The sequence below is a fragment of the Dasypus novemcinctus genome, chromosome 10, assembly GCF_030445035.2.
Source record: "Dasypus novemcinctus isolate mDasNov1 chromosome 10, mDasNov1.1.hap2, whole genome shotgun sequence".
NCBI lineage: Eukaryota > Metazoa > Chordata > Mammalia > Cingulata > Dasypodidae > Dasypus > Dasypus novemcinctus.
The window spans coordinates 46873696-46897623 of record NC_080682.1 but is presented as its reverse complement, the minus strand read 5'-3'; the positions used below and the strand labels follow the sequence as shown (position 1 = coordinate 46897623).

General features: G+C 40.6%; 1 protein-coding gene across 6 annotated transcripts in view; it reads left to right on the top strand.

Annotated features, from left to right (window-relative positions):
• The first annotated feature begins 2441 nt into the window (after window positions 1-2441).
• The window catches only part of EXT2 (exostosin glycosyltransferase 2), a 207166-nt gene continuing 185679 nt past the window's right edge, over window positions 2442-23928 (top strand). For 3 of the 6 annotated variants that reach the window (XM_071218083.1, XM_071218084.1, XM_071218082.1), the window contains exons 1-3: window positions 2442-2757; window positions 20425-20990; window positions 22365-22454. In XM_071218083.1, the coding sequence (XP_071074184.1) occupies window positions 20455-20990; window positions 22365-22454 (626 nt within the window). In that variant the 5' untranslated portion in view covers window positions 2442-2757; window positions 20425-20454. Of the gene's footprint in view, window positions 2758-6474; window positions 6600-20424; window positions 20991-22364; window positions 22455-23928 lie in introns of all 6 variants that reach the window. The other 3 variants (XM_058305492.2, XM_004467280.5, XM_023591365.2) reach the window with 2 other exon arrangements.

Here is a 23928-nt window from a genome sequence, read left to right as displayed (position 1 = left end):
TAGCGTTCAATAACTGAACCATATCAGCTTCCCTAAGTTGCTTTGTCCTCTGTTTGCTTGTTCTTTGTTTTCAGGAGACACTGGGATCCCGACCTGGGACCTCCCAGGTAGGAAGCAGGCACTCAGCCACTTAAGCCACATCTATTCCCAATAGTAAGTCTTGACATTGATTATGTCAATGGAAACTTTAGACTCATTTGCCAAAATCCGCAAATTCCCTGCTGAGTTTTGATTGATGCTGTTTGTGTATGTGTGTGTGTATTTCCAGAATCTGAAGTCTTTGCCAGTCTTTCTGCTTTTTATTGTGTCTCATACCTTGTGGGTTTAGCCATTTTTTTTTACTATGAACTATTCATTTTTCTGGGAAATATATTTGCTGGAATTCTTTGAAGCCTTGGATGAAGATGGGTTGCTCAAGAGATGATTTGCATTTATTTCTACCAGGCAACTGCCAGGCAACTGGAGAAACTATAAGTACTCTACTTTAAACTGGATTCTCTTAAGTTTTTTTGAGCCAGCAGTTTCTGTGGATCTAATCTTGCAATCTGGGTGAGATCCAGCGTTTGATGACAACTTCGAAGAGTTTCCCCCTTCATTAACACCAGGTTTTAGACAATTTTCTTTGCAGTCCCCATGGAGGTAGAGAGATGTTTATTTCTGGTTTACTCTTACACTGAAGGATTAGACTTTTGGACTCCCAGCTGTATTGGAGAACAGTTTCCAGTTAGATTCTGCACATTAGAAGAGCCCTGGGATTTGTATTCTGGTCCCCAAGCCCTGTGTGGCTGGGAAAATAGAAGCCTAAGATGATCTGATTTGGCAAATGTCTCAATGTAAAAGCCAGTGTCAGAGTTCCTGTCACCTCCCCTTACTCAGTCCCCTGCCCAAATATTCCTTAGTTTGATTCAGCTACTGCATGTGCTCATGAAGATTTTCGTTTTATATTCTATGATGTACTCTTCACTCTCTGTTTTGGGTAATAGAATTTATGTATTTGTCTTATTTCTAATGAACTCCTCCCAGTGTCTGAGCATTCTTTATTCATTTAGCAAATACTTAAATTGAGCATGTGCTGCATAGCAGGTATTATGCAAGTTTGGGGTTATAAAAAGTGAAAAAAATAGGCAGTGTCTAGCAGCGTTTTAACATAGCAGACCTTCATTTAATGAGGAAATAATTGGTAAAAACACGTTTTGTTTTGTTTTTTAATACAGAGAAAGACAAGAAAAAACAGATACAAAATCTCAGCACTATAAATAGATTAAAAATTTTTCCTAGGATAATAGGAACTTGGACATAATGCCACTGTTGACTGACATTGCTCTTTCCTCACCCGGTTCTCAAGTGGGGTGAAAGTGCCCCCTTTCCTATCATTTGGCATGGGGGTGGTGGTGGATGTGGAGGACAGAGTAGCCTTTCCTTGGAGGCGGGGAAGGAGAATGTCAAGGTTTTCCATACCTAGACTACTCTCAGTTGAGTCTCCCTAGATCTGTGACAGGCAATCATTAACTAACAAGATTATTTCTGGAATTCTTGTTGTTGCTGGAAGCCTTAGTGAGTCTCAAGCCTCAGAATTATCCCCACAAATCTTTAAACTGTAAATGACTACTCCCACCAGATGGCACTATAGCTGGGGCCTGAATGAATCTGAATCCTGCAGCCAGACCCAGACCTCTGCCAGCCAGCAGCCTTGTTGATTTCATAACCCTCTCAATAACATCACTCTGCATTGTGTAGGACTGAATTTGTTAGACCCCATTTACTGCTTTTAGCATGAACTGCACATGTATAAGGCTGCATCATATAAATAATACAAAAAGAAACAAAATGAAAACTGTAAGTCTGTCTCCCAAGTTTGCCTTCCACTATTACTCCCCTCCAAACTGTTACTGCTTCTTGAATTCCTTCCAGAAAAAAAAAAAAAATCATGCATCTACCCGAGTATAAGCATGTACTTCCATATTTTCTCACTCCTGTTTTTGTATATGTATTTTACACAAAAGGGATCATATTTGCCCCCTGTTTTGGGCTATGTTTTGTTATTGATATGTCCTGGGATATTTCCATACGAACATATGTAAACATATTCTCATATCAATTCCATTCTAGTTATGTTCCATAATTTAACTCCCTCATTTACAGACGTTTTGGGGGTTTCCAATTTTTCGCTTTTAGAAACGGTGACGTAATGAGTATTTTTTGGAAACGAAGTAAAGTTGTTGAAAATATCCATACGGTAAACTCCATAGAGAGGGGTTGTTTGTGGAGGGGCACTGGCATTTTACATTTGATGGATGTTATCAAATTGCCTTCCGGAAATGTTGCAAGCACACCAGCACTGATTATAATAAAAACGTTCACATTTCTGTCAGCTTTATAAGTGAAGCATAGTATCGCGTGGCTTTGGTTTACGTTTTCTTTAATTATCAATGAGTTAGATCATCTTTGGGAGAGTTTTCTCTGCGGAGCCTGGGCGTCCGGGGCCAGCCCAGGGCGAAACCCCGTAAAGCCTGGCTCTGACTCCTCCTGTCCAGCAGGGGGCAGGAGCCTCGGTCGCTTCGGCATGCGCAGTGAGCTCGGTGTCATCACAGCCGAACACGATCCGTGGTGCCGCGATCCTGAGCTGGCTCGCGCAGAGCTGTGCTGGTCGTGGCGGCCGCCGCCGCTGCGCGATCCGACCCGGGCGCCCGTGGCCCGAGCCCCACGACATGAACCGGTGACCGCGCGCGGGCAGAGCGGGAGGCAGCCGTGGCCGAGGTAAGCCGGCGAGGCCCGGCGGGAGCTGAGTCCCGGCTCCGGCCTTCCCGGGTCGCGGCCGCGGGGCAAGCTCGAGGCGTGGCGAGGCTGCGCTCACGGAGCCGGTGGAGGCCCGTGGGCTGCGAGAGGCGACCTCCACCGCACCAGGGGCCACAAACAATTGCTTTCCGCTTTTCCAGCGCTTTGATTTTCGCACCCCGACCCCACCCTCACCTGACCTGCCTCCATTTCCCCAGCTCTTCGGTTCCCACCTGTTTCCCTTGCCCACTTCTACCCCGGCCCACCCTTTCCATTTCAACCGGGATCTGGCAGCTTCCTTTCCCCGCAGGAACCATCCTCCGCCGTGACCTGTCCCTTTCTGCAGCCACCTCCTTCCCGCGAGCTTCAGGGATTTATTTCCTCTCACGAGGATTTCTTGCGCCCTTGGGCTGTGCTATGGCGTGTAGCATCCCGTGCGGTTCCAGGATGCCGTAGGCTGGACTTGGCACATTGGGCCCCAGCTCGAGAAGAGGACTTGTTAGAGTGGTGCTCATAGGCATCTTGGCTCTGCACGTCGACTTGACGCTTGGAGGCATTTGAAGCTTTTGAGACTCAAAAATTGTTTGGTGTAACTCCTGATTGGGAAGGGCTAATCTGGAAAAGTCTTTGATTTATTTGTCAGAAGACGTTGTTTTGAAGTAGAAATATGTTCATCTTCTAAGTCATTTAAAGTGCTCTAAGTTCTTAACCTGGATTTGGTTTTTACATTTCCGAGTTCAAAGGCTATCCATGGTAATAAAATATATGATTCAGTTTCCATGTTCCTCACTTCCCCTGATTTAAGCCTCTTGACTGTATGAGCTGTTATGAATAGATATATTTGCCTCTGTCAAGCTGTGCTGGTTTTACTATTTGAGGAATGAAAAGGTATGTCTAATCCAGGCTTTAAAAAGTATTAAGGGGAGGGGACATGGCATGGTGGTTAACAGCCCAGGCTCTAGAGGCAGGCTGTGATCCTCTGGATGGCATTTTCTAGCTTTATAACTTTGGACAAGTTGATTAGCTCTTTCTTGGTTTGTGAGAGGAGGATAATAGTTGTGTCACAGTGCACTGTTATGAAGATTAAGTTACCACTTATAGTGTTTACACCAGAGCATACACGTAGTAAGAGTTCAGTAAAGTTTATTATTTTTTAGATTATAGTAATTGTATTATAGTTCCCACAATCAAAGGTCGTGGCTTATTTTATTGGAAACTATTTTTAGGGGTGGTCAGCCATAATGCAGTTGTTGTTTTTTTTTTAAAGATTTATCTTATTTATTTTTCCCCACCCCCTCATTGTTTGCACTTGCAGGGTCTGTTGATCTTTGTTTCCTAAGGAGTCACCAGGAACAGAACCCGAGACCTCCAATATGAGAAGGAGGTGCCTGATTGCTTGAGTCACCTTTGCTCCTGGCTTTGTTGTATCTCTCATTATATTTTTCTTCTTATGTTTCTTATTGAGTCAGCTTGCCATGCCTGCCTGTCATGCCAGCTCTCTGTCTTCTTTAGGAGGCACGTAGAACTGAACCATGGACCTCCCGTGTGGTAGGTGGGAGCTCAATTGCTTGAGCCACGACTGCTTCCCCGAAATGCAGTTTTAATTATAAAGAATTCTGCTAGGAGAGGCAATAACTCATGGATTTTCCTGCTTTGCTAATATTCAGTGATTTGTTTTTAGGAACAATTGGGTAAAGTTCCAGTGAAGCAGTGGCCCCAAGAGTTGAGCCGTGAGGGCTTCTCTAAAAAGGTTAAGAGGACAAAGAGATTGTGACCTGAACCATTGGACTAAGAGGATTGGGTATAGCCTGACGCCCCCAGGAAGGATTATTCAGGCAAATTTTAGGAATAATTAATTCCAGGAACAGAACAAGTCTCTCATGTTGGCAATAGAGTGGGGTTAAAAGACTTTTTCCAGTGACTCAGTGCTTGACAGCTAGTCAGATGATTCCAGTGTTTTGCAGGGACAGGTTTGATATGTTTCAATGAAGAGAAATTTTGTTGGGCTTTGTTGTGAAATTCTTGTTTTGATCCAGGGTAAGGTGTTATAGGGAGCAAACATTCATTAGAGGTAGAAGATTCTTTTCAGTCTTCCCTTTTGAGGAAAGCTCACTGTTGGGGTCTTTTAACCTCTTGGTAGTATAGTGCACTTCTCTTTGAAAGGAAAGGTCTTGACTTCTCTACTTGGATGATGGTTTTGGAGACATCTGTTTTTCAGTGCTTGAGTGTGAAAAGCCGTGATCTGGGAGGACTGGTTCCGTGTGTCGCAGGGATAAGGTCAGTTGCCCATGGTCATGAGCACTGCCAGTTAGCCCTGGCTGGAAGAAGGAAGGTTTAGCACACATTTCTAAACATGGGATGGGTAGAATAATGGCATTCTTTGGATATGTTAGTGTGTGATGTGTGGCAGGAGAGGGGGGTGTTCAGGGATGGGTACAGAACAATTCAGAGACTCTGAAAGTATTAGCCATTTCTTACACCTTGGAAACTCCAGTATGAGAAAGAAAGTAATCAGAGGGCATCATCATATAATAACTTAGAACTTGGACTCTGAATGGTGTGTATACTGATGGAAGTGGAAAGGAGAGAGATTCATTTATTCAACAAACATGGTTATATTAAGTGTGTTCTAGACACGCTGTTAGATGCTGGAAATACTGAGCAGAGATGAAAAACTGCAGTTTTTCTTGACTACAAGAAAATCACAACCAATAGAAGAGACAGATGTATAGATTTAACTTATTAATATAATGTTTTAAGTGCTCTAATAGAAGGATGTGCAAGATAATATGGAGGCTCACAGAGAAGTTTCTCTATCTTTAAAATATCACTTAGTTTATTAGGTTTCTCTGGAAAAACAGAACTGATAGGATATATAAATTAAAAGATTTATTAAAGGAATTGTCTCACATAGTCATAGGAATTGGCAAGTCTAAATTCTGTAGGGCAGACCACAAGCTGGAAACTTCAAAAAAGGTATTTTGGAACACTTTAGGGCAGGCCACAAGCTGGAAATTACAGACAAGTTGAAGGTGTGTTCCCCAGGAGAAGCTGGCTGGCTGGCTGAAGAAAAGAAAGGCATTCTTCTTTCTGACTTCTGAAATCATCAGTTAGCTTTAAGAACTCTGAAGTGATTAGATGAGACTTCCCTCATTGCTGAGGGCAGTCTCCTTGGTTGATTGTAGATGCAACCAACTGACTAATCCTGTGTATCCATCTGTGTAATAACCCTCACAATGAAACCAATGCTTGCTTGACCAAACAACTGGACATCAAAGCCTCACTAAGCTGACACATGGCACTATTACATTTAGTAAGGGGCTGTTTCTTTTTTTCCATTTAAAACTTTCCCCCATCATTTCTTCAAGAGTGTTTATTCTACCTCAAATTATGGCCATATCTCACAGTTTATATTCCTCAGACTTTGGTTAGACTTGTGGAAGCTCATTAACTTCGTGTAGGCATACCTCAGAAGTGTTTTCTGAGTTTACACCTCTGGGGGCATCCCTCAAATGGGACATGGGCTTTGGCAAAGGGACACTTCTAAGGTGTGTTCTGCATAGTTCTTCAGAGGGACCCTAGTGGAACTGAGCCCCAGTTTGCCAGCTCAGTGTGGTAACTAGTTCAGTAATACTCTCTAATGGCTTTTGGAGTTCATCTTCTTAATAAGCTACCTGCACCCAAGTCCTTTTTTCTTAGTTTGGCAGAACACAAACCAAGACAGTTAATATTAGAAGTGACCCTAGAAAGCAGACCCTGGAAATAGTATTGTGGAACTGGAATCACTCACCAGTCAGATGGCAGCAAGGATCCCTTTGCTGGTGGTAAGTAAAGTATTAATATTTATAACCCCTGGTACTCTGTAATATCACAATTTTAAGACTCATCAATTGTGGGTTGGAATTTACATAGAAGAGAAAGCTCTACCACTCAAGCTGTTTATGTTCACGTGTTATGATAAGGATAGTGGAGGAGTTGGTTGACATTTATTTATTTTTCCTTAGAAGCCTTGAGGTAAGGGAATGCCACACTCAGATCAGCCAACTATCAACTCAGGGCATTGTGAAAGAGGGCTCTAGGGCAACATCTCCTGCAGCTGGAGGGAAGACTATGTTGGAAACCAGGCCCAGAATTTATTCTTAATTGTGGTAGAACTGCAAAGGAAGTTGATTGCACAACCTTGACAGTTCACCTGTGCTAAAGTCAGGGCCAAGATAGGGAAGAAGTGGGACCCTGAGACCTGAGATGGAGATATTTGGGTAGAGGTACTGAGAACTTCTGAGTACCTGATTCCCTTAGATCCTCCAGGCCAGTAGAAGCATCCCACTCTCCCTCGTAAAGGAGAGAAGCCTCTCCTAACTGGGACACTGCATGAAGAACTTGCCTGAGGTGGATGCCTTGTCCTCTGCAAGTTCTGTCTCTACCTCCCCTCTGATCTCAGCATAACTTAAGTGGGGATGTAGTCTCTGTTATAGGGGAAATAGCTTTTGTATTGAAAAAGCAAGAACTAGAGGAGCATGTGTGGGAATAAATCTTTAGGGTTTTGTACAAAAGGGTAGGTGGCCTTGGACTACAAAGCTAAATGGAGGGCGGGGGGATATATTGGTATTGAGTATTCTCCCTTAATTTAGGGCTTAGTGACCTATCAAGGACAACTGGAGCTGATCCTAATATGCTTCTTAGCAATCTCCTTAAAGCTTGGACATGTCAATAACCTGTATCAGTGATTCTCAAGCAGAAGCAATTTTGCTGCCCCAGAGTGTAGTTGGCATTGTCAGGATATGTTTTTGGTTGTCACAACTGGGGGTTGCTTCTGGCATTTAGTGGGTAGAGGCCAGGGTACTACTAAGCCTTCAAAAATGTGCAAACAGACTCCCACCAAAAAGGATTATCTTGCCCAAAGGGTCAGTAGTGCCAAGGTTGAGAAATCCTGCCCTGCAGGACCTCATTTAGGTGGAGATGCCAGATTGTCTTGGCAGAAGGTTCCAGGAAGTGGAGATTTTAGAGCAGATATATTAAGACTTTCCACCTGGCCATGTCCTGGAAGGGTCTACTCCCTTCACCATGGTGATACCAAATGCTCCATGAGGGAACATCAACATTTTGAGAAGCCCCGTGTTGACTATCTACTACGGGCCAGGATTGACTTTAGGAGATGTTGCCATGGAACTGGATTCCCAAGTATTAATAAGGATATTAAATTTTCAAAATAGCAGATGCCAGGTAGTGACACTAACCATCAGAGGCAAGGTAGGCTTAATACCCTGTGGGCAACAAGGCTGGCATGCAACCATAGTATCTTGACCTGCTGTGATACCGATATACCTTGAATAGATTTTCTCTCTTCTGCATTCTTTTTTCTTTTCTTCTTTTATTAGAAAAGTTGTGGGTTTACCGAACAATCATGCACAAAATACAAGATTCCCATATATCACCCCACCACCAACACCTTGTGCTGTTGTGGAACATTTGTTACAATTGATGATAGCACATTTTTATAATTGTTCTATTAACTATAGTCCATGATTTAACGTAGGGTTCACTGTGGTGCAGTTCTGTAGATTTTAAAAATATATGTATTTAATTCTGTTATTATATATACAATCTAACATTTTCCCTTTTAATCATATTCATATATATTTCAGTCCTGCTAATTGCATTCCCAGTGCTGTGCTACCATCACCACTATCTATTATCAAAACATTGCCATCATTCCATGTAGGAGCCTGGTACATTTTAAGTCTTAATTTCCCATTCCCTATCTCCACCCCATTCCCTTGTAACCTGTTTTCTAGATTCTGACTTAAGTGAGTTTGCTTATTTTAATTATTTCATATCAGTGAGATCATTATAATTTGTCTTTTTGTTTCTGGCTTATTTCACTCAGCATGATTTCTTCAGGGTACATTCATGTTATCACATTTATCAAGACTTCATTCCTTTTTATGGCTGAATAATATTGCATTGTATATATACACCACATTTTATCCGTTCATCAGTTGATGGACACTTGGGTTGCTTTCATCTTTTGTGAATAATCCTGCTCTGATCAGTGCAAATAGTTGATTCAGTCCCTGCTTTGAATTGTTTTGGGTATTTACATAGTCTTGTGATTTCCAGGTCATATCGTAGTTTTGTTTTGTTTTGTTTTAATTATACAATATGTTACCCAGTATATTTGGTTCATAGTAATGCAATCATACAGTATTTGTTTTTTTTCTGACTTGCTTTGCTCAACATATCGTTCTCTAGGTTCGTCCATTTTGTCATATGTTTTACGATTTCATTTATTCTTACAGCTTCTTAATATTCCACCATGTGAATGCAGTTTGTTTATCCATCCATCTCTTGATGGGCCCTTAGCGCAGTTTCCAACTTTTGACAATTGTGAATAATGTTGCTATGAATATCAGTGTGCAGATGTCTGTTCATGTCACTGCTCTCAGTTCTTCTGGGTAATACCTACTAGTGGTATTTCAGGGCCATGTGGAAACTCTATATTCATCTTCTTTAGGAATAGCCAAACATTCCTTCACAGTGGCTGTACCATTCTGTATTCCCACCAACAGTGAATAAGTGTTCCTATCTCTCCACATCCTCTCCAACACTTGATGTTCTGTCTTTTTAATAGTGGCCATTGTGATAGGTGTGATATGATATCTCATTGTAGTTTTGATTTGTATTTCCCTAATAATTAGTGAGGTTGAGCATTTCTTCATGTGTTTTTCTGCCATTTGTATTTCTTCTTTGGACAAATATCTATTCAAGTCTTTTGACCATTTTTTAATTGGGTCGTTTGTCTTTTTATTGTTGAGTTGTAACATCTCTTTATGTATCCTGGATATTAAACCTTTCACAGATATGTGATTGCCAAATATTTTCTGCCATTGATTGGCTGCCTTTTCTACCTTTTGACAAAGTGCTGTGAGGTGAAAGTGTTTAATTTTGGGGAGGTCCCATTTATCTGTTTTTTCTTTTGTTGTGCATGCTTTGGGTGTAAGGTCCAAGAAACCACCACCTACTACAAGTTCTTGAAGATGTTTCCCTACATTTTCTTCTGGTAGTTTTTTATGGTCCTGGCTTTTATATTTAAGTCTTTGATGCATTTTGAATTGATTTTGTACAGGGAGTGAGATAGGGATCCTCTTTCATTCTTTAGGTAATAGATATCCAGTCTCCCAGCACCATTTGTTAAAGAGACTTTTTTGTCCTGTTAACATTAACTTGGTAGGATGGTCAAGAACCAGTTGACTGAAGAGGGGAGGGTTTATTTCTGGATTCTCAATTCTATTCCACTGATCGATGTGTCTGTCTTTATGACAGTACCATGCTGTTTTGACCACTGTAGCTTGGTAATATGTTTCAAGGTCAGGCAGTGAAATTCCTCCCATGTTGCTCTTCTTTTTTAGAATACTTTTGGCTGTTGGGGTGCACTTTCACTTGCAAGTGAATTTGATAATTGCCTTTTCTAATTCTGTAAGTAAGCCTTTGGGATTTTGATCAGTATTGCATTGAATCTATAAATAGTTTGGGTAACGTTGACATCTTCATGATATTTATTCTTCCAATCCATGAACATGGAATGTCTTTCCATTTGTTTAGGTCTTTTAAAATTTCTTTTAGCATTGTTTTGTAGTTTTCTGCATATAAGTTTCCTGTATTCCTTTGATTACATTAATTCCTAGGTATTTGAGTCTTTTGTTGCTCTTGTAAATGGAATTTCTCCCTGATTTCCTCCTCAGATTGTTCAGTACTAGTGTGCAAAAACATTACTGATTTTTGTGTGTTGATCTTATTTCCTGCCACTTTGCTGAACTCATTCATTATCTCAAATAGCTTTGTTGTGGACAATTCAGAATTTTCTATGAACAGGATCATGTCATCTGCAAATAGAGTTTTACTTCCTTTTTCCTACTTGGATGTTTTTAAAAATTTTTAACTAGTCAATTGCCCTAGCTAGAACTTCTAGTGGTGACATTAGGTATCCTTGTCTTATTCCTGATCTTAGAGGGAAAGCTTTCAATGTTTCCCCATTGAGTATGATGTTGGCTGTGGGTTTTTCACATACGCTTTTTATCATATTGAGGAATTTTGCTTCTATTCCTATTTTTGGAAGTGTTTTTATCAAGAAAGGATGCTGGAATTTGTGGAATTCTGTTTTTGCATCGATTGAGATGATCATGTGTTTTTTTTCCTTCAATTTGTTAATGCGTGTATTACATTGATTGATTTTCTTATGTTGAACCAACTTTGCATACCAGAAAGAAATCCCACTTGGTTGTGATGTATAAGTCTTTTGATACACAGTTGGATTCAATTTGCAAGTATTTTGTTGAGAATTTTTGCATCTATCTTTATTAGAGAGATTGGTCTGTAATTTTCTTCCCTTGTAGTGTCTTTATCTGGCTTTGGTGTTAGGGTGATGTTGTCTTCTTAAAATGGGTTGAGTAATTTTCCCTCCTCTTCAATTTTTTGGAAGAGTTTAAACAGTATTGGTGTTAATTCTTTTCAAAATGCTTGGTAGAATTCACCTGTGAAGCCATCTGGTCCTGGACTTTTCTTTGCTGGGAGATTTTTGATGAGGGATTCAATCTCCTTAAATGTGATTGGTTTGTTAAGTTCTTGTGTTTCTTGTAGCATCAGTATAGGTTTGTGCATTTCTAGGAATTTGTCCATTTTATCTCGGTGGTCTAGTTTGTTGGCATACAGTTTCTCGTAATATCCTCTTATGATTCTTTTTATTTCTGTGGGGTCAGTTGTGACTTCCTCCCTTTCATTTCTGATTGTATTTATTTGCATCTTCTCTCTTTTTTTTCTTTGTTAGTCTAGCTAGGGTTTGTCAATTTTATTGATCTTCTCAAAGAAGCAGACTTTGGTTTTGTTGATTTTTTTGGTTCTCAATTTCATTTATTTCTGCTCTAATCTTTATTATTTCTTTCCTTCTGCTTACTTTGGGATTGCTTTTCGGTTCTTTTTCTAGTTTCTCTAGTTGTTTGGTTAAGTCTTTGCGTTTAGCTCTTTCTTCTTTTTTAATATATGCATTTAGGGCTATAAATTTCCCTCTAAGGACTGCCTTCACTGTATACCATAAGTTTTGATAAGTTGTGTTCTCGTTTTCATTTGTCTCAATATATTTTCTGATTTCACTTGCAATTCCTTCTTTTACCCACTTATTATTTAGGAGTGCATTGTTTAGCCCTCCACACATTTGTGAATTTCCGTTTTTCCTGTCTATTACCAATTTCCAGTTTCATTCCATTATGATCTGAGAAGGTGCTTTATATAATTTCATTCATTTCATATTTATTGAGAGCTGCATTTTGCCCTAACATGTGCTCTATCTTGGAGAAAGATCCATGGGCACTTGAGAAGAATGTATAACCCACAGAGTTTGGATGCAATATTCTCTGTATGTCTGTTAGGTCTAACTTGTTTTCATATTGTTCAAGTTCTGTTTCCTTGTTGATCTTCTGTCTAGTTGTTCTGTCTAATGATGTGAGTGGGTTGTTGAAGTCTCCAACAATTATTGTAGAGAAGTCTATTTCTCCCTTCATTTTTCCCAGAGTTTGTCTCATGTGTATTGAGGCACCCTGATTAGGTGCGTAGATATTTATGACTGTTATGTCTTCTTGCTGATTGTCCCTTTTATTAATATATAATGGCCTTCTGTATCTCATAACTTTTTTTATTTAAAGTCCGTTTTATCTGATACTAGTATAGCTACCCCTCCTCTTTTCTGGTTATGATTCATGTGTGGTATCTTTTCCCAACCTTTCACTTTCGGCCAGTTTGTATCCCTGTATCTAAGAGAAGTTTTTTATAAGGAGCATATGGATGGTTCATGTTTTTTTATCTATTCTGCCAGCCTGTATCTTTTGATTGGGGTGTTCAATCTATTCACATTCAGTGATATTACTGTAAATGCACAGTTTTCCTCCCCTATTTTATTCTTTGGTTTTCTTATGTCATATTTTATTTTTGTCTGTCTTTTTACTCTTTTGGTTCTCCTTCCTGCTATCCTTTCTTCTGTACTCTCCTCCAAGCATGTCTCTCCTGTCTTTTTCTTTCAGGTTCAAGGCTTCCTTTAATATTTCCTGCAAAGGTGGATTCTTTTTTGCAAACTCTCTTGGTTTCTGTTTGTGAGTATTTTATGATCATCCTAATATCTGAAGGACAGTTTTGCTGGATAAAGAATTCTTGGCTAGCTGTTTTTCTCTTTCAGTATCCTAATTTATCATACTGTTGCCTTTTCACCTCCAAGGTTTCTGAAGAGAAATCTGCACTAAGCCTTACTAGACATCCCTTGTATGTGATGGTTTGCTTCTCCCTTGCTGCTCTGAGAATTTTCTCTTTATCTTTGACATTTGACAATCTGAGTAGTATGTGTCTTGGAGTAGGTCTATTTGGATTTATTCTTTTTGGGGTGTGGTATGCTTCTTGGACATGTGTGTTCATTTGTTTCTTGAGAGTGGGAAATTTTCAGTTATGATTTCCTCAAATACTCTTTCTGCCCCTTTTCCCTTCTCTTCTTCTTCTGGAACTCCCATGACACGTATGTTGTTGCATTTTTTGTTGTCATTCAACTCTTTGAGCTCCTGCTCAATTTTTTCCATTCTTTTCTCTATTCAGTTTTAGCTTTTCTTTCTTTGGTAACAGTTATTCTTCTATTATTTTGAGTCTGCTGTTGTATGCCTCAGATGAGTTTTTATTCTCACCTATTGTGTCTTTCATTCCCATTAGCTCTGGTACTTTTCTGTTCTGGATTTCAAATTCTTCTTTGTGCTTACTCAGTATCTTCTTGTTGTCATTTATCTCTTTGACTGTATTGTCTTTGAGCTCATTAATTTGATTTTGGAAATTTTTGCACATCTCGCTGATTATTTCTCTCAAGTTTTGAATCTTTTCTGGGGCTCAGATATATTCCTTTTCTTGGGCCATGTCTTCTGTTATCTTAGTATGGTTCATAATGGGCACTGGACCCAGTAATTGGTTGTAGAGTCATCCCCCAGGGCCCCGGGGAGGGAGGCTGTAGAGGCCAGAAAAAGCCTCTCCTTGTTTTAAATTTTCTGGCATGCACTTCCTTGGTCTGCCAGTAGATGGTGCTCCTTTGCAGCTCTCAGTTCAGTGCCTGGTCGGAGTTATTTGTTGTAACACAGACTGGATTAATATGACACAACTTCCTGTCTGGAGCCTTGGAATTCAAACTTTCTTGAGATATTCTCCAGTGTTCTGCAGCAGCCACCTCCCTTTTCCTGGTTCGGAAATATTTTCACCCCGCCTGAGTCCTCAACAATCAATCCCTGTTAGTAGAGGAGGAGATTGGGAGGGTTGTATATCTTTAGCCCCTTGCTTGTGCCAAGGCAAACAATGGTGCAGCCCCACCGAGCCTGGAAGGACTCCTGAGACACAGCAGACCAAATTAGTGAGTCAAAACCTGAGTCAGGCTTAGGCTGAGTCCTTCTCTCTTCCTTTTCCTGGATTGTCCTCAACAATTAGTCCCAGCTAGAAGAGAGGGAGATGGCTGAAAGAGAAGGAGGTAGCACGGTCGGATTTCTCCAGTCCTTCCCCGGCTCCCAGGGCAAACCAGTTTGTGGTCACACCTGGCCTGGTAGGGCTGGTGGGGGACAGCAGACCAAATTTGTGGATCAGAAGCTGAGTCAGCCTTAGGCTGTGTCCCTCTCTCTCCCCTTTCCTGGGGTAGTAGATCCCTGGAGCCTCTTTTATCTGAAGTCGTAAGCCAAAGGCCTGAGAATTCTAGTGTCTTTAGTGTGGGCGATGGTGCTGGCAGCAGCAATCACTGGTTTCAACTCAGTTCTGTCATTGCAATTTCCCTCCTTTTCCCTCTCTCCTCTGGGCAGTATCCAGGCTTCGCCTAGTGTCTTAAACCCTAGAAGATTTTTTTCTAGACTGTTTCAGCCTGTTCTTAGCTATTTTCCTGGAGGAAAAGAGAGTCCCATGTTGTTCTAGTGCACCATCTTCCCGGAAGATATCTGGTAGTTCTGTACTTAGCTTTCTGAGGAACTGCCAAACTGTCTTCCATAGTGGCTGCGCCATTTTACATTGCTCCCACATCCTCATCTTCTTCAACACTTGTTATTTTATTTTTTAATAGCATTCTAATGGATGTGAAATGGTATCTCAGTGGTTTTGATTTGCATTTCCCTGATTGCTAGTAATGATGAGCATCTTTTGATGTGCTTTCTGGCCATTTGTATATCTTCCATGGAGAGATGTCTGTTCATGTCTCTTGCATATTTCTTAATTGGGTTGTTTGTCTTTTTGTTAAGTTGAAGGATTTCTTTCCGTAGACTGGATATTAATCCTTTATTGGATATGTGGTTTCCAAATATTGTGTAGTCTGTCTTTTTACTTTCATCATAAAGCCTTTTGAGGAACAGAATTTTTTTTATTTTGGTGTGATCTCATTTGTCTGTTTTTTCTTTTGTTTGTGCTTTGGGTGTAAAGTATAAGAAACCATTGCCTAACAGGGTTCAGAAGATGCTTCCCTACATTTTCTTCTAAGAGTTTGATAGTTCTTGCTCTTATATTTAGGTCTTAAATCCACTTTGAGTTGATTTTTGTATATGGTATAAGGTAGAGGTCCTTCTCTTTTTTGCAAATTGAGATCTAGCTTTCCAAGCACCATTTGTTGAAGAGAATATTTTTTCCCAGTTAAGTAGTCTTTCCTCCCTTGTGAAAAATCAGTTGGCCATAAATGTGAAGGTTGATTTCTGAGCTTTCAATTCAGTTTCGTTAATCTGCCTGTCTTTCCTTTTGCCAGCACTATGCTGTTTTGATTACTGTGGTTTTGAAATAGGTTTTAAGATCAGAAAGTGTGAATTCTCCTTCTTTATTCTTCTCTTTCAAGATGATTTTAGCTAATCGGGTCTTCTTACTCTTCCATATAAATTTGATGATCAGCTTTTCCATTTCTGCAAAGAAGATTTTTGGAATTTTGATTGGGATTGCATTGAATCTGTAAATTGCTTTGGGTAGGATTGACAATGATATTCAGTCTTGAATCCATGAACATGGAATAGTCTTCCATTTGTGTAAGTCTTCTTTAATTTCTCTTAGCGATGTTTTGTATTATAGTACAAGACCTTTATGGCCTTGGTTAGATTTACTCCTAGATATATGATTCTTTAAGTTGCTATTGTGAATGGAATTCTTTTCTTGTTTTCTACTTCCAGTTGTTCATTGCTTATGAATAAAAACACTTCTGATATTTGGGTGCTGATCTTGTACCCTGCTGAATTTGCTGAATTCATTTATTAGCTTTCCAGGCTTTCTTATGGATTCTGGCTACTTTTAATATTTTTTTTTTGGCTTTCTTTTCAGGTATCTCTTGATGGAGTTTTCTTTATATAATTCCTGCCTGGGGTTTGTTGAGCATTTTTAATCTGTAAGCACAGCCAGCTAGGGTGTTGCTTGGTTTGTATAACCAGAAGACAATCAAAAGCTGGCAAGTAGAATGCTTATGTCAGCCTCCACAATGGAAAAATCACAATCCCTCACCTGGTTTTCAGATGTGAGGCACTGCTGAGACCCAAATTCCATGAATTCAGAGGGAGGCTGGGTCCCCTTGAGGAGGATCTTATAACACCCCTACTAGTATAGACAAATGTCTCCCCAGTCTTTCCTTAAGGGACAGCAGTCTTTATCAGAATAACTATATCAAGGAAAGGCTGATCCCCAGACCTTCTGAAGGCTTTGGTTACAGGGTCTGAGCCGACACTAGTACCAGGCAACCCTCAACCAGTAGTCAGAGTTAGCAGATAAATGCCAGAGCCTCCTCTCCTGTCCTTGTGAGGGACAACATGTAGTCTATATGGCTCCTGAGAGGATCTCTAGAAGTCAAGCCCCTGTTGCCCACAGCAGTAACTAGCTTAACTCTTTTTGTTAGTGTTCCCTTGTTCTCTGTCAGACTCTCACACTTGCTTCCTCACTCTGACATTCTACTATCAACTCCTGAGTAAGCAGACTGTCTGCACTCCCGTCCTTGTCTCTCTTCTCTCTCTCTCTCTCTCTCTCTCTCTCTCTCTCTCTCTCTCTCTCTCTCTCTCTCTCTCTCTCTCTCTCTCCCTCTCTCCCCCCCCGCCCCTCCTTTTCTGGGAACCCAAACTATGAAAGGTAGAAAATAAAACCTAGAGGGGATTGGCTCCCTCTTCTTCCTATCCCTTCTACTGAGTTCATTTGGGACTCTCGAGCCAATTCATACTCCTTCCAGGAAGTTCCTGTAGCCTCACATCCCCAGCAACACTTGGCGTTGTTTGACTCTTCTGGTGGGTATAAGATGGTCCATTGTGGTTTTCCTTTCCCTGACTATTAGTAATGAGACTAAACAGCTTTCCAAATGTTTATGTGCCATTTTTTTCTTCTGTGAAATTTCTCTTTAAGTCTTTGTCCAATTTTCTGTTGTTTTTGTTTGTTTTGTTGTTCTTTTTTTACTGTTTTGCAGGATTTCTTTTTTCTCTTTGGTAGTTCTTTATTGGTTATCTCTATTGCAATTATCTTCTCATAGTTTGCAGTTTGCTCCCTTACCCAGTGTTATTATATGCAAAAAACAGTAATTTTCAAACTGTGGGTGATCAGTACAGTCAATCTAATAAACTAATACCAACATTTAAGGAAATGAGATAGAATAATAGAAGAAAATACGTGTTCATCACATTTCTATGACTATTACTGTCTACTGTGGGTAAGCATTGTGTGAAACTTTTAACTCAAATATATGGACTTATACACATGTACATGTGGATCTGTAGTAGGTCACAATATAAAATGTATCCTACTGTGGGTTGAGGTAAAAAACAAAACAGAACAGTTACTATGTTGACAGGTAGTTTGTCCAATGATTAATAAAGGTTTCAAACTTGAATGCACAAAATTAACACCTGAGGATCTTAATAAAATGACAGACTTTAGACTTACTGAATGAAAAATACCAGTAGTGGGGCCAAGGAATTGGTGTTTTAATAAACTGCCTATGTGATTCTAACCCTTTGGCAGCCTGGGAACTGCTGATTCAGAATATAAATAGACCTGGAGAGCTTATTGGGAAATTCTAACATGGGACAGGGGAGAGTGTAGACTTTTGTCCCAAGACCTCCTATCTGCGAGTTCCAGGAGGGACACACAGAGTGGCAAGGGAGCCATAGGGTGGGCCTAAGATGGTGGTGGGGGGTGGGGGCGGGGCAGGCTGGGAACATCCTGCCGGTTGGTAGAATGACAGAAAAAGTGAAATATCTTTCTTGCTGTAATTTCTATCATAGAATTAGTTAGCATATATTGAAAGATGTGATAATCTTGAAGCTTAAAATGTGTAAACTTTTCATACATTAGTTTTCTGTAATAAGCAAATTCTTTGATACATTCCAATTCATAGTCTCAGAGAGATACAAGTTAAAATCATTCATGACTCTTCAGTGTATGTTTCCCCTTAAGGCTGACAACTGTTGCAGCCAGCATTCAAGGCTTGGCAATATCCAGCTAGGAGGCAGCGGTTTTACAGTGTGGGTTGTGACTGGGGAGAGCTCCATTTAGCTGAAGTGAAAGTAGATGATTAAACCCTAAGATAGTCTATGAGCTTTTCAACTACTTTCCTTTATATAAATAGCTTTTCTGAAAGATTGGTGAGTAGAATGAGACCATTTCATAGATTGGAACTTCTACATGTGGAATGCCAAAGTAGATAGTTGCAATAACAGGAGGCAATCACACTCAAGGCTCTGCCTTCCCCAAATGGTATATGGGCATCAAGTGAGGGAGGTTTGTTTGGTAAGGGTCTTATTTTGTGGTCTATAGGGGGACTTTACATTTTCAGCTGAGAACCAAAATTTTCTATATACATCATGTTTATTGGCTGTTTCATTTATCTATTGCTGCATAACAAACCACCCCAAAACTTAGTGGGTTAGAATAATGGCAGTGGCAGCAGCTGCCGCCACCATTTATTTGCTCATGATGCTGCAGTTTGTGCAGAACTTGGTGGGATGGCTCATCTCTGCTCCACCTGGTTTCAACTGGGGTCTCTCATGGGGGTGCATTCACCTGGGAACTCCGCTTCCTTGCAGCATGGCAGCTGGGTTTCAAGAGCTGAGGCTGCACGATCTCTTACACTGTAGACTTAAAAGTCCCAGAATGCCACTTTCTGCTGCATTCTTTTGGTCAAAGCAAGTCTCAGGGCTGGTCCAGATTCAAAGAGAAGGGAAATAGACTCCACCTTTTGATCGGAAAGTAGCATGCACCCTCAGGAATAGGAAGAATTGCTGGTGTCCATCTTTGGAAATGGATCTACCACATTGGCCTTTCTTTTTTTTTTTTTTAAATGTTATATTAAAAAAATTTGAGGTCCCCATATGCCACCCCACCCCCCTTGCCCCACTCCTCCCACATCAGCAACCTCTTTCATCATCGTGGCAAATTCATTGCATTTGGAGAGAATACATTTTGGAGCACTGCTGCACCACACGGATAATGGTTTACATTGTAGTTTACACTCTTCCCCCAGTCCACCCAGTGGGCCATGGCAGGACATACAGTGTCCAGCATCTGTCCCTGCGTACCACCCAGGACAACTCCAAGTCCTGAAAATGCCCCCACATCATACCTCTTCTTCCCTCTCCCTACCCTCAGCAGCTACTGTGGCCACTTTTCCACATCAGTGCTACAATTTCTTCCATTATTATATCAAATAGTTCCATATTAGAATATCAGTAAGTCCACTCTAATGCATACTCTTTTCCTCTAGCCTGTGGACCCTGGGATGGTGATGTCCACTCCCCCTCTATATCAAGAGGGGGCTTAGATTCCATATGGATGATGGATGGAATTTTCCTACTTGCAGTTGTAGGCACTCTTGGCTCCCTGGTGTGGTGGTTGATCTTCTTCACCTCCCTGTTAGCTGGACATTGGCCTTTCTTTTCTTCCCTCCTTCCCTCCTGCCCTCCCTCCTTCCTTTCTTCATTCCTTCCTTCCATTTAAACATGTCAGCTTTCATGTTCAGGATGAAATATCAACGTGTATTTTATTGAAGATTAAATTCAAAATTAATCTTCTCTAATAATTCTGCATTTCATTTATACTTTCCTAGTGGTATTTTGCATTTTGTATTTTGCTATAGTTTAGTTTGTTTTCTCTCCCTCATTAGACCATGAGATCCTCTAAGGTAAGGTTTGATCTTTGTTTCTTTCACAGCTTGTGGTAGGTATTCGGTAAAGGTTTGAAGGAATAAATGAATGCAGTGAATACAAACAGATTTTAGAATAACTAACCATCAGTTGTCGAGATGAAGCATCAGTTTTTGTCAGAGAAGTGACACACAAGCTATCTTTAGCTATTCTACTTTTGATTTTTCTTCCTTGGTCAAAGCCCTCTTTCCCAGGGCCCTCACATTTACCATCTTATGTTTAAGTGAATATATATTTATAGCGTATTATTGCATCTTCATATATTAATTTTATAATAAATATTTATGAATACTAATTTCTAGGTTAAATACATTATATCTTATACCATATGTAGTCATATATATTATTAAATCACTTATGGGAAAGATAGTGGTATAGTACAAGTTGGGCAATCCTTTCAAGTGCCATCTGCCACCCTAAATACCTGATTTTTCTCATTTCTCTCCCTGGTAACCAGGAGTGTGAGGAAGAGGCTCCTTGTGTCATTATGTGTGCGTCAGTCAAGTACAATATCCGGGGTCCTGCCCTCATCCCAAGGATGAAGATCAAGCACCGGATTTACTACATCACCCTCTTCTCCATTGTCCTCCTTGGCCTCATTGCCACTGGCATGTTTCAGTTCTGGCCCCATTCCATCGAGTCCTCAAATGACTGGAACGTAGAGAAGCGCAGTATCCGTGACGTGCCAGTTGTCCAGCTCCCAGCAGACAGTCCTATCCCTGAGCGAGGGGATCTCAGTTGCAGAATGCACACGTGTTTTGATGTCTACCGCTGTGGCTTCAACCCGAAGAACAAAATCAAGGTGTATATCTACTCTCTGAAAAAGTATGTGGATGATTTTGGTGTCCCAGTCAGCAACACCATCTCCCGGGAGTATAATGAACTGCTCACGGCCATCTCAGACAGCGACTACTATACTGATGACATCAGTCGTGCCTGCCTACTTGTCCCATCCATCGATGTGCTTAACCAGCATACACTCCGCATTAAGGAGACAGCGCAAGCACTGGCCCAGCTCTCTAGGTACCAATCATGTTTATAGACCAGAGCCCAAGGACAATTTGAATAGTTCTTCAGGGAACTAAGGGGAAGGCGAGTTAGGGAATATTTCTCCTCTTAAGCTGACTTCCAGCTGCAGACTCTCTTCTCATGGAAAGGGAGTGTATGAGTGGCTAACTCGTAGAATGAGATGTCTGCCCTGAGCATCTGGTCTCGGTGTCAGTGAGAAGCAGTCCACCCTCTCTGGTGGTACTCCTGTGGGTTCTCAACTTCTTAGAGTTTAAAAGCCAAGGACGGCTCTTCTTACCAGGCTTTTCCTTTTTAATTTAAGTACTTTCCCCCCTCCTTTTATCATTTCTGTAATACACGTTCAGTGTAGAAAGTCTGGAAAATAAAGGTAAGCAAAAAGAAGAATATAAGACTTTTTCTGTAATCCTATCTCTAAGAGATAACCATTATTATGTTGATGTTACCTTTCAGTCAGTTTTAAATAAAGATGATCTACATACATGTGTATATATACGTTTTTGTCAAGAATGTCACACAGTATATACTTGTGGGCTGCCTTTTCCCTTTATATGTCATGAATATATTTCCAAATCATTTTATATTCTTTTACTATATAATTTTAAGGGTTGTATAGTATTCCACATCTTAGATGTTCCTAATGTATTTAACCAGTTGTTCTAGTTTCCTTGCTGTTAAATACCATGCAGTGGGCAGTCATAACAACAGGAATTTATTGGCTCACGATTTCAGAGGCTAGAAGGCTTGCTTCTTGGGTTGGTATCTTCTATTTGGCAATCTTTGGGGTCCCTTGGCTTTTACATCACATGGCCATGTACATGATGGTGTCTGGTCTTCTTTTTTCTCTTCCGGATTCTGTTGACTTGTAGCTTCTTGCTTCTCTCCATGTCCCATTTCCTTTGCTTCTAAGGATTTCAGCCACGTTTGATGAAGGCCCACCTCATGCAGTTTGGGCCCACCTTCACTAATAGTATCTTCAGAGGTCCTGTTTACAAATGGGTTCTCACCCACAGGACCAGGGCTTGAGATCTGAACCTGTCTTTTGTGGGGAACATGATTTAATGTCCAGTACCAGCCTTCTATATTTTAATTTTTGTTTCTCTAACAAAATGTTGGACATTTAGATAGTTTTCGGTTTTTCATTATTGTAAACAGTTCTATGGTGGGCAAGCTTGAAGTACACATCTACCCATTTTTCCTTTTAGGGAGCCGGACTATACTTTTGGGATTTCTAGGATCACTTTGCACACCTGAAAAAGTGGCCCTATTTTAGGTTGAGGATACTTGCCGCTTGTCATTCATAATTGACCCTTATTTTTGTTTCTTCATAGTTGACATGTGAATTTACCTACATATTTAATTCCTTAATAGGTGGGATCGAGGTACAAATCACCTGCTGTTCAACATGTTGCCTGGGGGTCCCCCAGATTATAACACGGCCCTGGATGTCCCCAGAGACAGGTAGGCATATTTGGGGCTGTCCCTGTGATAGGTTTCTGAGGATTAAGAATGACAAAACCCTTTGTTCCTGTGAAATCTTATTCCTAAGCCCATTGGGAAATACTTTGTAATTAGAATTGTGTACTGAAATAGAAAATTGTCCTAGGCATTTTTCTCCTTAACACATAAAAGTATTGAGACCTGCTTCAGTGTGTCACGAAAACCAGTCAAGAGTGTATGGCCTACGCATAACTGCTATCTTTGTTGTTAGCCTGGTTGTCCTCTCCTGAGAGCAGCACTGTCCTTGAGTGGCTTGTGTCAGCTCTCTCTGGATTGGGAGCATTTGCCAAAAGTTGAGCCACAACTTACTGAAGGAAGAAGGACAGTGATGCGTAAGTATTACCTGAAGCCTATCATGCAGGGGGAAATGAGAGCACTTGATTATCATTAACTCTGTCATCCGTAGACTTTCTTCCTTTCATTTTTTTGTCTCCTTCGCTCCATCTCTTCTCCCTCCTCCCGTTCTCCCTCTTCCCTCTCTTCCCTTCATCTTCCTTCCCCTTCCTTTCCCTTCCTGTTCCCCACTTTCTCCCTTCTCTCCCTCACTTACTATTAAAACCTACCAAATAGTCAGATGCAATGTGTGGAGTGACCGTGTCCACATGATTGTGACTGTGAGCTTGCTCACTATATTTCAGTGTCCTTTTATACACTGACTGTACGCTTTGACCAGAGGCTTCTTGGAAAGCTCAGGGATGAGGTGCTCCTCTCCCGGTGTTGAGCTCTCAAAGTTCCAGGGTTTGACAAAAGCAGAAAGTTTGGGCCCAAGTTCAGGTCCTGGGTAATATTTGAATTATGGAATCGTTAGGAGTTTACGTATGAACTCATTCATCACCAATTTTAATACAGTTGATGTATAATTCTTGAAATCATTATTACCAAAAAAGGTGAGAGAATGGCCTGAGGTCAGCTCTATTCTCAAGTTCTTAGATGTCATTTATGGAAATATAAACTTAGTACAGCCTTTCCCCAGAAGATTAGCTCTTTGCTTTAAGCTCTTATCTGGAGTCAGTTTTGAATTTCTATCTGGAAATAAAATTATCACTAGAGGAGACATATCCACTAGCCCCCACTTCTCAACTTTGGTGTAGAAACCATTTTGGACGATAGAGGGCAGTCAGGCCACACACATTCTAAAGAAACCAGCTAAAGGCAAGGCCATCCCTCTTTTGGCCCTTAGCCCTAAGGAAGGGGTGTTTTGTTCCTGAGTGGACTATTGTTTTATGGATTTGCTTGTTCTTGGAAAGTGAAACGCTTTATGAAACTGAGAAGGGAAGGAAAAGAGCGATTAGAAATCGACCGTCTTCACCTCCTGTTCTCGATTTATTTCAGAGGGGCTTATTTCTATTTTGGACATTTTACTTTTGTTGGCATTTTGGTATGCATATCTGGTGGGAGACTGATTATTGTTTATCAAGGACACATGTTAAATGGG